This window comes from Esox lucius, chromosome 16, assembly GCF_011004845.1.
Source record: "Esox lucius isolate fEsoLuc1 chromosome 16, fEsoLuc1.pri, whole genome shotgun sequence".
In the NCBI taxonomy this organism is placed as follows: Eukaryota; Metazoa; Chordata; class Actinopteri; order Esociformes; family Esocidae; genus Esox; species Esox lucius.
The window spans coordinates 25,136,191-25,149,504 of NC_047584.1; the positions used below are offsets into that span (position 1 = coordinate 25,136,191).

Consider the following 13,314-nt stretch of genomic DNA (forward strand, 5'->3'; position numbering starts at 1 on the left):
CATAGAACAGCGTGTTTTGCCTAATGTGAAAATCCTTTATCTTTTTACTAAAATGTAAACTTTAAGAACCAAAATGACAAATGCAAATGCACAGTTTTTTTGTGGTTTGGTACACTGAAATAGTTTAAATGAAAAGGTAACATACATTGGGAAAAACCAATAAGAGCAACACTGTTATAAGTAAAGGATTGCATACTCTCCTCTGATAATCACTGTATTGTTAAAACTACGTTTTTTGTTGAATTAAACGTGTGTTAATGTGTTGAATCCTGATCCCTTTCGAACTATCAACTATTAATGTCAAATCATGTGAAGGTATAAGAACTATTTAAGAAATACATGTTTTGGTAGAGGTGTTGTACCATATCTATGATGTTTCACAAGATGTAGTCATTTTAGGAAATTCAGGGCTTATTTTATGTGATTGTATTGTGAATTGACTTGTATATGTTTTCATATAATCAATGTGGTTCAGGTAATCTACAAAGTAAAATTTTACAATCACTCACTAACATGACAGGTGACTGTGCATCTCATTGCTTACAATAGGTGTTGTACTCAGTAGGCTAATAGTTGAAGTAACTTCAAGATGTTACCTGAAATGCAACAAAAAAAAAAAGAAAATAAATGGAGATTACCTTTTCATCCTGGCATTATGTCATTGCCTTTGTACCAAACAGTTCTTTTGGTTTTTACAAACCTACTACAGTTAAGAAATTTGATTTCAGTATAATTAAATTATGTTAAAAAAAAAAATAGCACTTTTAAGATTAACAATAGTTTCACATGTAATGTATGAGTGTGAGTCCCCTCAACATAAAGATGCAATGATTAAAAATAGATATTATGTTTTTGATGGCAGTGATAAACACAGTCAAAAATTCTAATATTTTCAATCAAGTCAAAGAGCTTTGTTCCTTTTGATTGAACTAAACATCTGGAAACCTCCAAAATGTAAAGTATATAGATGTTCTTGATCTAGTTAGCATTGGCAAGGTGTGTGACATTTAAATATCCTGTCATTGATTTATTTACCCTCTTAAATTGTTATTTATTTTCAACGGCTTGAAAACTGGATGTCAATTTGTTATTGTGCATATCGCAGTATGCTTTATAATTCCAGGCAAAAAACAAAACTTTATTTACTCAATCTTTGCATTCGAGAACCAACTGTAGGAGCGGTGTCTGGAACCATGGAGCCTAATAACAACTGTAGTCTACAAGAACACATTCAACTCCCAGTTTTGACCCATCATTTGTTTATAGTTTATGTGTAACTGATGTGTTCAGCAAATGGATCCTGGGTAAAACTAAGATGGAGAAATGCACCAGCAATTCTGCTAGTGAATCGGTGAGTTGTAGTTTTGCATTTACAGATTCCACAATCACTCTCCAAACACAAAATACAAAAAGTATCTTTCCAAACACTGATAGCTAAGCTATTTCCTGAATATTATAAAAAATATTTCATTTATATTGTGAACAAGCAAATGATACTATCCCCATAGTGCATGTAATCTCTGACATTGTACAGTATTCTTCTTAGTGAAAAGATGACCATAAGACCATACATTCTGTCGGATTTTGTCTTGCGAGGGAATTTCTACAATATGCTAAAAAGCTGTTTTAAGAAACTTGTTTTTAGAAAGGCTCAATCAACTTGAAGTAACTATATAACAGCATAACAGTAAACATAAGAAACAAAACTGCTGTCAAAACACCCTGTACTACCACATAACAGTTTTATTCAAAGTTGGTTCTCAGCAATTTGCCAATCAAACTCAACAACTTGAAGATTGTACAGTATCATTCCTAATTGGAATAAATAGGATTTTATGTTCAATAAATAAACACAACATGAAACATGGCTAACAAGAGCATACCAGGCCACAGGAGCTGAACTCAAAGAAAAGGCTACCTTTAAACCGGAACAGGAACCCTTGATTCCCCCGTCACAGGAAAGCCTTCCACTTGTCAGACCATTTTAATGGACACAAACACACTGTGCACATTTGTTATCACGTGTAATGCTACAACTCATCGATTGCACTGAGATCAACTGCTGTTAATAGATTAACAGTATTCTAGGCACCATCTGCAGTTCCATCCCCTGCTTCACGTTGCTTTTCTGTTGCTGTTTGTTTTGGTTTCTGAATTACGTTTCTTTCTCTTTTTATTCACAGAAAAATCATCGGGGGGGGGGGTGGGGGGGGGCTTTGGAAGGTCGGAGATGTAGTTGGGTGTGGGGGGGTGGGGGGGGGGGGGCTGGCTATACAGCCAGGTCGCCGGGCCGGGCCCTGAGGCTGCTGCTCTTGCTGGCCCGGCTAAGCCGCCGAGGGTCTGTGACGGGGGGCTCATGCATTTCCACCGTGGTGGTGCCTTGACCTTCCTCCTGACCACCGTTCTCCCCACTCACGCTGCCACCACTGGAGCTGGGGCTGACGGAGGTGGTGGGGGTGAGGGGAGCAGCGGCGTCACCGGGCTGCCGCTCGCTATCGGAGGAGGGGGAGGGGGAGGAGGCCTTCATCTCCCGAGTCTGCTGCTCGGTGGCCTGGTTGGCCCAGTTCTGCCGCGCGGCCAGGCCGTGGTTGCCGCCGCCGCCGCCGCCGCCACTCCCGTGGTAGGAGGACGACGGCTCCTCCTGTGTAGGGTCCGTCTTATACTCGGCCGTGGAGGACTTTGCCGCGGGCGGCAGGAATGCGCCGCTCCCCGCGGTCACATCCGTGTAGGTCGGCGGGGAGCTGAGGTTCGGAGGGGCAGTTCTGGAGGCCGAGGTCACGGACTCGGGCCTCGCGCCGTTGGAGTGGGGCAGCAACGCGTGGTCAGGGTTCGCCATTCCCTGTTTGACCTTCTTCCAGCCGAGGTGATAGATCTCTAACAAATTCAGCAAAAGAGACACGCAAGCCACCACAAGCATAAATATGATGAAAATGGTCTTTTCAGTGGGCCTGGATATGAAGCAGTCTACAGTGTTGGGGCAGGGCCACCGCTCACACTTGTATAGTGGCCTAAGCTGGAAGCCATAGAGAAAATACTGCCCTAAAATAAACCCCACTTCAAACAGGGTCTTGAAAATGATGTTGAACACGTAGGTACGCAGCAGAGCGCCCCTAATTCGGATTTTCCCATGCTCATCCCTGATTGGCGGCTTCTCCTTTTTACCACCCCTTCCTCCTCTTCCTCCTCCTCCGCCCGCATCGCCTCCTCCGTTGTAAAGCAGTTCTTTCTCCTCCTGGAGCCTGGTGGCCTTTCGTAGCTCCTCCTCCTTCTCCTTGCGCTTCTCCTCCATGCGGACGATGTGCAGCACGTGGCCCAGGTAGATGAGGGTGGGCGTGGACACGAAGATGATCTGCAGCACCCAGAAGCGGATGTGGGAGATGGGGAAGGCCTGGTCGTAGCAGACGTTCTCGCAACCGGGCTGCTGCGTGTTGCAGGTGAAGTCGGACTGCTCGTCGCCCCACACGTCCTCGGCCGCCGCCCCCAAGACCAGGATCCTGAAGATGAAGAGGACGGTCAGCCAGACCTTGCCAATCACCGTCGAGTGTTCCTGTGCGTTCTCCAACAGCCGCCCCAGGAAGCTCCAGTCACCCATGCTTCTAGATTTCTAGCCTAGGGAGAATGTACAGTCTGGGGGTGGGGGTGGGGTGGGGGGCGGGGGGTAGCAGACAGAGGATAGAGGGTGAGAAATTGCAAGGAGAGTTGGGAAAAGAGGCTGTCAGGGCAACCTGTTGGAGGGACACCCGTGTAACAGAAAGCATGAATACCCCAGCGTGAAGGGGGACGGGTGATGAACGGATGACGGGCAGAGAAGCGCTACCCACCGAGAAAGAGCCGGAAAGGGGTTCATCCCCCCACAAACACACACAGGGTTAATCACACTTCACATCGGCACAAGGCATTGAGCACTAACTAAAAGCGTTTCCATAACATGGCCCTGAAGAAGTTACGGAACCGAACCGCTAAGTTCATTGTTTCAATCGATCGATCGTTCCAAGCACGTGAACAGTACAGACGTGTTCTGCAACGCCGTTTTGTGAAGCCCCAAATTTCACCATATAGCTTGGCACTATGAACCTGCCATTTGTACTGACACTCTCCATCCAGCCCTCTCTCCCACGCTTTCTTTGGATCACTGTCTCTTTTTCTCACACACACAAACACACAAACACACACACTCTTTCTCACTCTCTCTCTCTCTCTCTCGTCCCCCCCCACCTGCTCGCTCCACTGCCCAGCAGGCATGTGCTGAGATCAACATTATAATGTTGAAAAACAACAGCGAGCAGAGAACAGGCTGCGGTGTGTAGGCCCTGACACACACACCACACACACACACACACACACAACTCCCATTGTAATAGATCCAATAGACCAATAGGGGTCAAGTCCGACCATATAACACACTAATTTACTGTAATAGCCCTTTATAACCTGTGATGAACAGGATTATAACCTGTGATTAACAGAATTACACTACCATTGATAATGCAGGCAGTTATAGACATGTTTTAATATCATAATTATTGATGATATATTAGCTAAACCCTAACGTGGTTTGAAAAAATATATAGACGTGTGCTTTTTTATGGCAAGTTGTGACAAAATCACCATTCTTAAAATGGCATACGTTATGAAATTGCCTATTCAATCTATACTGTCACGCAGTATAAATGAGTTCGATGACTCTTATGTGATCCTTAAAACAAAACCCTGAAAACAATATTTAACCCCTATATATATATATATGTGCCAGGCCTGGTCACATGAAACACTTGAATAGACGAGCATGAAGCCCAATACTGGCCTTTTTTTTTTTTATCTATGTACAGCAGTTTGTTATAGTTGTGCACAAGAACTTGCCATTAGATGCTTATTAATCTACTGTATACACCTAAAACAAGCAGAAACATAAAATAGTTGGAACTTACTAAAATGTTCTTGTATTGAGAGTAATAAATCCATCGACTATGGTTCAGAATATATATGACACCTGTAACAAAAAAGAAATGTTTAATTGAATTTACATATTCAGCCTATCAAACCCAAACTAACATAAAAAAGGATTTATTCTCTTAGCTTTAGGCATACTGACATTGGCACCGACTGTATTTTATTTTATTTTATTGAGGGTAATTCTTTGGTTTACCTTAGTTGTCACCCTTAATTGTGTGAATTATTAATAATTGGAATAATAACTGAAGATACCAGATCGACTTTCGACACAGAAACTGAACACCAATAAATGCCTATTCTCAAAAGTTGAGAGAAGTATTAACATATTTCTATCTACTTACATATGCTATACCAGTCACAGGTTTGGACACACCCTAGGTAAATGTGTCTTAACTTTTGACAGGTACTATGTGTATATATATATATATAAGTATTTCTATGTAATTTTTATTTTACAGGAAACTTATTGTTCTATGGATCTGATGTCCCACCCTAGTTGAATGCTTGTCTCATCAGAATTTGAAGTGCTGATCAGAGGAAATACTTGGAGCAACAATAAAAAACAAGAACTTAACGACTGAAGTCATCAGGACATTAGAATAAAGAATAAACCAATAACTGTATCTCTAATAACAGTAAAAAAAATAACAAAAAAAATAACATTTTATATATAAATATATATATATATATATATATATATATATATATATATATATATATATATATATATATATATATATATATATATATATGTATATATATATATATATATATATATTCTAAGGTGTGGACACACCCATTTGTGTGAAGGGTACCTGTATTGTCATCACTGCTATTATTAGGGTTTCTACAGACTATCATATTAGAATATAATATCTATTCCTATTAGAATATAATATCTATTCCTATTAGAATATAATATCTATTCCTATTAGAATAGAATATCGAATTAGAATGTATCCACTTGTTTGTTATTTCTAAATATGTTTCGTCAAAAGACGTGTATCAGCGAAATGTTCCAGATGTTCATGAAAATATAATACATGTAATATGATGTTTTTATGATGGGTTCGATTGCCAATAAATATGTACTCCTAATATTGATTGAATATTGAGTGATTGAAGTCCAGGAAGCCTACAGTAACCTAAAGTGTGCTCCCTTAAAAGCCGCAAACTGTCTAAAGAGGGTGCCAGGCTGGCTTTGTGTCCATCCTTATTCCGTTGTCATCAATTGTTTGACCTTGCTTATGAGAGGGTCAAAACTGTCGTTTATAACAGCGAAATACTCAACATTGAAATTATCATTAAATAAAATGAGTAATCAGCATCACGGTCTAGGACGACAGTGCCAGGAAAGAAATTCACACCTCATATCAATCATACCTTGGACTGGAGATGCCCAACTTAAATATCGAAAGCAATATCCATTTGCCATTGGTGCCATATTTTGAGTGCGTCGGAGAGCCTACAGCTCTCCCAAGGAAGCTGGTGCCCTCCCCTCTATCCCCATCCCCAAATCCTGGCACATCTGCCAGCTTACCAAACTCTTTTAAACGCAGCCAGGCAAAGTTATTCATGCACAACTTCTTCACGCAGGGATTCGCCGCCAATCTTGCGCAAGAAAAGTTAGTTTTTCGTTGCGAATTGAACTTCGAGATGGGTTTCCGCGAAGCGCAGCTGCCTCCCGTTCCCAGCCATCGCGACTGTCACATTGTGTGACCATGCATGAGTGAATTCAGAAAGTCATCACCATGGACCGATGTACGCCACGCCCCTGTTAACTTCTAAAACTCATCACTTAAGTTTCAAATAGGCCATGCAGTCTTGGAGTGCTTGCTATCATCCGGGAAAAGTATTTTGACCTTTGGCCTACAATAGGAACTTAAGCTGGCCATTTCTGACATACCGTGGCCCAGTAAATCATGACATTTTGTGAAACCATATGTTCTATTAGTGGGTAAAACGTCTGGTACATCTATGAAATCTGAAAATTGTGTAGGAACACATTATCAGCCTCAGGTATATTTGTTTAACTGGAAACTTGGAATAACAGACTATCACATTTCATAACGCTCATAAAACAACTTGCACTCGAGGGGCCTCATTTATCAATACTGTGAAGAAAGAATCCTACATTTGTACATCATTAGTACACTGCACCTTAGGATGAATCCACCTATGTACTATGAAGCAATGAAGTTTGCACTTTTTCTCGCTGTTTCCTCGCTGTGAGACTTGCGTTAGGCTTGCTACTGCATAGAAACCAGGAACACAGATTTGAACTAGAAACGAAATCTTTACAAGGTTGAAAGTTTTTAACCCCTAAATTGACAGTGCAGTTTTTCTGATCTTTAATATTACTGACCTAGTTACTGAGGTGAAAAAATGAACCTGGCAAGCCAGAGCTAGTCTAGAGAAAGCATTGCGAGTTTGGGTTTGGAAGAGATTATTTCTGATTTCCTTGATTGCTTATTATAGTGACTAAATGCAGAAAACGTCAGAACATATTTTGTTTTCAAATATTTGCATTATTTATTAGTGGTTTTGGGTGGATTATCCTTTTAAGTTTTTTGTTTGAAATGATGAGAAGAATAATCAAGTAAACAGAAATGTCTTACATTTATGTAAGTAATTAATTATTCTACTGGCATGTGATTAATGATTATAAAACTCACTACAATAAAATGTATGTACTTGTCATAAGTTACACTGCAAATACAGTTACCCAACCCAAAAACACACATCCATCATCTCCCACCCTCTCTTGGCTGGAAAGAGAAGTGCATCCCAGCAGAGAGAGTCCAATACAGGTTGCAATCCATCACTGTTACCAGAAAACTAACTGTCCAGCTGTGTGAAAGTAATACATAAACAGTATAATTTTTTATTATTATTATTCAGTTTCAATGTGCAGAAATCTAATAAAAAAAGCAAACATCTTTCAATTTCCCCCAAAACATGCTGTTAGAACGCCCTAGAAAAAAAGTGTATCCATGTTGAGGTTTTCAAAAATATCCAAGAAAGATTTGTACTTCTGAATTTTACACATAGGCTTTGGTAGTTCTTCAAAATGATCAGAAGATGAAAACAGAAATAATCACAACATAAACACAATCAAAAAGCACCGCTATAACTGTAAAGGCTGAGAGAACGATAAACTACAGAGTGCTTTCTGTGACAATCTAAATCATGAGACAACACAAATGTATGCGATGAATCTTATTGGTAGAACAGTCCTTACATATTCACAGCTAAGTCAGACTATCACTATTACAGTAGTATTACGGTGAACATGTGCTACAACATGCTTTTTGGGGGACTGAGCATATTAAGAGTACTTCAGAATTTTACAGCATGAACTAAGAAGACCTCACTCTCTGAAAGTTGTATATAGGCCAGGAGAAATCCATGGACTGGTTTTTTTTATTAAGCAACTACAGGGTTCAAATGTAGCCACTAGCTACAAAATCAATGTTTGTGATGTGATCTGTTAACTTGATCTTGAATCAGAGATTAGCAGCTTCATAAGGGTCACAGGGGATCACACACCCTATAATGTGCATTGTCTTTAGGTAGCATTGTCCGAAGACAAAAAAAATTGTTGTGGCTGTTCAAAGAAAACAGGACCATGAATTAGAATTGATCCTGGCCGAAATACCTCTTTACCACATCATGTTGTAAAACAGGGAACTACTCCTTTTAGTGCCTGTATATCCCAGTCCTTACTTACCATTAAAAGAAATGTGTGACGATGTAATTCAGCAGCTGAAAGAAATGACCACAGTTAAGCTCTGTATCTCTTCACCCTTGACAACAAACAACAGGCTACATTTCACTCAGTTGCATGATGCTCAGACATCCACGGGGCAATCCAGCCCATGCCAGGTTTACTCGCTAATAAGTCTTCCTGATTGAGCATTCATTTCAGTCCAGGAACAGGCTTCATACATGTCCAGGAACCCTGCACAGAAGGTTCAACAACATCAGCCATCCTTGTACTATTCGACACTGGTTATAACCCTCTTGAGACATTGCATTTTAAAATGGGTATTGGAAGAATGTCACACATCACTGTTAGATTGCACACATCTAGACCAATTATTGTTTTTTTTTCACTAAATGGTCTTTTTACCAATCACATCAGATTTTTTTGTTATAAAAAAAACCCCAAACAATTTGTCTAAACAGATATCTAAATCGGGCTGCCAGTTTAAATGCAGGAAAATATAAATGAGCTGTACTGCACACTTGTGATTTTCTGCTTCGGTAAAGCAGTGCAAACCAATTCTGTTCAAATTGAAGGTAACCCAGAAGGTGGCGCTCTAGACCCATATAACTCACATTTAACCTCCCCATGGAAATACATGCAGCACCAACATACAGTCACCTCAAATTTAGATCACTTTAAATATTTCAGAACTCTTAAAAACATCACCCCACAGACCAGTCAGGGCAATGGTCCATATCTGTAATACAGGGAAGAGCCCAGAGAGACTCTGGCTGAAACCGGTCCTCTCAGACGCTACATGTAATCCAGAATGCAAGGATGGCCTTGAGTCATAATAGCAAAACAGTGATTGGGTTCTACTTCCTAGTTCCGTGTAGTCTAAAAGGGACAAACAAAGGCACTGTGCTGTCCTACACATTCTTGTTGCAGGAAGAATCGGTAACGCACAATGTCTCATTCTTTTTGTTCTGTAGTAGAGCCTTGTCCAGGGTCACATGGTCAGAGCGATGGTAGGCACGTCTCTTGGACATCCTGGAGGAGCATCTCATCAGGGCTTTGACAATGAGGTACACCAGCTCAGCCACGTTCAGCACCATGCAGAGGGCTGAGGACGCCACCATGAAAATGGTGAAGACGGTCTTCTCAGTGGGTCGCGAGATGAAGCAGTCCACCTGATTAGGGCAGGGCCACTGCTCGCACTTTACTAGACGGGGCATCTGGAAGCCGGCGTAGATGAAGTAGAGCGCGTACATGAAGCCCCCCTCGAAGATCAGGCGGAAAAAAAGGCTGCTGGTGTAGGTCCACCACAGAGGCCCGGTGATGGGCAGACGCTTGTTCTTCAGCACCTCCAGGTCCACCTCCCGGACCCTGTCGTCGCCGCCGCTGCGCAAGGATGTGGCGATGATGTGCCTCTTGTCCCCGCGCTTCCTGTAAGCCACGTGCATGGCCACCAGCAGAGCCGGCGTGGACACGAAGATCAGCTGCAGGCACCAGAGGCGGATGTGTGACACGGGGAAGAAGTGGTCGTAGCAGACGTTCTTGCAGCCGGGCTGCAGCGTGTTGCAGGTGAAGTCGGCCTGCTCGTCGCCCCAGACGCTCTCCGCCGCCAACACCAGGATGGTGATGCGGAAGATGAAGAGGACGGACAGCCAGACCTTCCCGAGGCTGGTGGAGTGCTTGTTGACTCCACCCAGTTGGGCGTACAGAGCCCCCCAGCTCATCTCTAAGGCAGCTTCGGCTCAGACTACCTGATGAAGGAAAGAAGGGTTGATGACAGACCACAAAGGTTTTGTTTCTAGAAAACTCCGGGAGGAACAGTTAGCCTGGGCTCTATTTAGCTGTCACTCTGGGAGACATAACCTACTAGATGTATTTTCTAGAAAGGCCAGCCTAACTCAGAGCAAGACCCAATCAAACGGTCTGTCTCATAGGTACTTCACTAGTGTTCCAGCGTGGCGTGCTGCACATCGAGATCACAAGGCTTGGGGGTGTCATCTTACTAATTGCAGTTGTCAGAGAGACATTTCTCAGACCCTATTGCTGGCCTAGCTGTACAGCATATACCCCCAAAACCCTTCAGAAAAGCTTGTGTTCAGGTGCCCTTGGCTCCTGTGTCTTAGGTTGGGGATAAGGTGTGGACATGAGTGGAAATTCATTGTAATACCATCTTAGTAAAATAATTGCATTTGTAAATTAAGCTTCAGTATAATATCTTTGAAATACATCCAAAATGTTATCAGAAGACACTTGGTTATCATCGTAAGTCAAGATGATTGAGTTTTTCAATTTTTCAAGGGGCAATATGCAAAATTTTTAGTGCACTACCAGCATACATACAAGCAAAAATGACCAGTACACATCTACAGTTAATGTTTTAAGTTAATGTTTCAAATAATGTTTTTCTAATAAAGGTATTTGAGTGCCTTAGATATTCCCCATGTAAACTTTGTTGCCAGTCCATCAATCAGTTTGCATTGACAACCCATTATATTCGCTTTAGACACTCACAGTACTATCCTTCCCTCCCTGAACTAGCTGATACTATTCGGGTCTCATTCGGTAAGGAGAAGACAAGGAGTGTTATTGATTACAGGCAGAAGTCTAAACAGTGACCATTTAAAATGACTAATAATTGCTAATATTGAGTAAAAATAAATTGCCTATTTTGAAGTAATGAATTACGGTCACATTATAAGAAATTAGGCAAGGCACTAATGCATGATAGGCTTAAACTGGATGGAAACCTAAGGAATAATACTAGTTAATGGGAGTTACATTTGATATTTTTCCCGACATTTTACAAAAATAAAGGAACAAAAACATTCTATTGTAAGTTAGAAAAACAGTTTGGTATTCTTTTTTAAATGGAAACCTGAATAGTTTAGGGCCAACCTGTCAATTGATTGGAGAAAAGTATTGCTATTTCAAGGGTTAAAAGGGGAAAATACTAATCGAACTGTGCTTTGACTATTGTTGGGCTATGTAAAGACATATATTGGGGTTATGCTATGCTATTTTAGTTCTATCATGACTTGGAACCATCCTAAAGGATTCTTATTCCTTTATAAAACAGTAAAGGTAGTCTAGCAGAGATCGTACACGATGCATACCTATAGAAATAATATTAGAAGCCCCACCCTTTCCGAACAAAAATCTTATTACTGTATATAAATGAATAGTAAATAAAATAAATATAATATAAAAATAAAAAACATACAGGATGGTTCCAAATCAGGATAGAATACAAACGAAACCAATCTGATAGAAAAATAAACTCACCTTTCACCTTCTCAGAATTTTACCAAACTTCCATTAATATAATGTAATTTGTGGTCTTATCCTACGTCGTTTCAAGTACTTTAAAGATCGATAACTGTAAACGCGGCAGGGGAGAACGTGCAAGTTGTACAAAAACAGGACAAAATCTTTGGGTTGACGCTCTGGCTAGATGCACCTGAGTTTTTACTATTTCCTTGACCGGACTCTATCTTCTGGAGGCGGGACGAAGAAAATTAGCGCTCAGCCACTCCATTGGCTCGTCAAACCCGGGTCTTGATCTGTTATCCCATGAAAATGTGATTGTCTCGAGCGTAATAGTTACAGCAGGTGTTCTATGGGTGAAGAGCCCAGGGACCGCGGGGGCTGCTACACGTCCTTTCTCAAATGTCTTCTTATGAAATTATACTACATACAACCGTGTCGCTACAACTCGGTGTATTATAGGGATAGTTAAAGGTTGCGGAAAGCCATTCGGATTTTTTTCACAGCGACCTTCCAACCAGCTATGCACCCGAGTCAACGCGTGAGGACGATTTGCTCACTCACCTGATGAATTCAGTTAGCTTTGTGTACTCCCAATGAGTCATTAGAACGCAATAGGATCCGAAGATCTTTAGAGACGATTTATCCCAGCTCCTCATGCAATTGCATTAACCACGTGCTCCAGGTCTGAATTAGTCTCATGCTAGGGACAACTAACACATATGCTAAGTTTGGAAACAATTAGAGGAGCCGAGAATACAAACCCTAAGCCTAATTGTTACACAACACTGCATCTGCACTGCTCCTCAAGTCATGTTTTGTGTAAAAACGTATTTCTTGTTCATCTTTACATGATTGTACTACTGTGGAATTAGCAGTTGTGCCATTTTATCTAAATTCACAGAAATTAAACTGATTTCTTTACAACTTACTGTTTGCAGACAGACACTTAAAGGAAAATGAACAATGGAATTTTGTTTTAATTAATGCTTAAGGCGTGTAAGGCACTTAATCGCCATGAGACCAACAGTGTGGTTAAGTGATGATGGATGCTTCCTCTGTATCAAAATCTCCACAGCAAATGCCAACGTTGGCATGACATTACGGTGACTAAAGATCAATCTACTGATTGTTCTCATATGTGGGCTGGAAAGAACATACCAGATAATACAGATTATTCCTGCTGTTCTGCATCTCTGTCCTTGTGAAGGAAAAACTAAAATGTATTACTATTAATGGGTTGGGAACGGGTCAAAGGTCACCCATAGTGTTCACACACATATACAAGTATATTCTGCTCTGAAATTGCTTACACACCATATTGTAACAATAAAGCTTCTGTTAGGATTCTCTAGGTCAACTGTGATTGATGT

General features: G+C 41.1%; 2 protein-coding genes across 5 annotated transcripts; both read right to left on the reverse strand.

Moving 5' to 3' along the window:
- Positions 1-2,218: 2,218 nt before the first annotated feature.
- Positions 2,219-6,643, reverse strand: gja3 (gap junction protein, alpha 3). 3 transcript variants are annotated; one of them, XM_029125794.2, is made up of 3 exons: positions 6,494-6,643; positions 4,929-4,990; positions 2,219-3,627 (listed from the first exon to the last, which is right to left on the reverse strand). In XM_029125794.2, the coding sequence occupies exon 3, from the start codon at positions 3,590-3,592 to the stop codon at positions 2,270-2,272; it is 1,323 nt and encodes a 440-aa protein (XP_028981627.2). In that variant the 5' UTR covers positions 3,593-3,627; positions 4,929-4,990; positions 6,494-6,643; the 3' UTR covers positions 2,219-2,269. The 3 variants fall into 3 exon arrangements, with proteins under 3 accessions (XP_028981627.2, XP_028981628.2, XP_010878632.4); XM_029125795.2 differs by lacking the exon at positions 6,494-6,643 and adding an exon at positions 6,337-6,420; XM_010880330.5 differs by lacking the exon at positions 6,494-6,643 and having other exon boundaries at positions 4,929-5,072.
- Positions 6,644-7,507: 864 nt separating this feature from the next.
- cx30.3 (connexin 30.3) lies at positions 7,508-12,726 on the reverse strand. 2 transcript variants are annotated; one of them, XM_010880234.4, is made up of 2 exons: positions 11,967-12,726; positions 7,508-10,428 (listed from the first exon to the last, which is right to left on the reverse strand). In XM_010880234.4, exon 2 carries the CDS (start codon positions 10,399-10,401, stop codon positions 9,592-9,594), a length of 810 nt encoding a protein of 269 aa, XP_010878536.2. In that variant the 5' UTR covers positions 10,402-10,428; positions 11,967-12,726; the 3' UTR covers positions 7,508-9,591. The 2 variants fall into 2 exon arrangements, with proteins under 2 accessions (XP_010878536.2, XP_010878535.2); XM_010880233.4 differs by having other exon boundaries at positions 11,960-12,726.
- Between the last annotated feature and the right edge of the window lie 588 nt (positions 12,727-13,314).

Bases quoted from the DNA above. Each gene is read 5' to 3' on its own strand.
- gja3 (XM_029125794.2), bottom strand. From the start codon at position 3,592: ATGGGTGACTGGAGCTTCCTGGGGCGGCTGTTGGAGAACGCACAGGAA.
- cx30.3 (XM_010880234.4), bottom strand. From the start codon at position 10,401: ATGAGCTGGGGGGCTCTGTACGCCCAACTGGGTGGAGTCAACAAGCAC.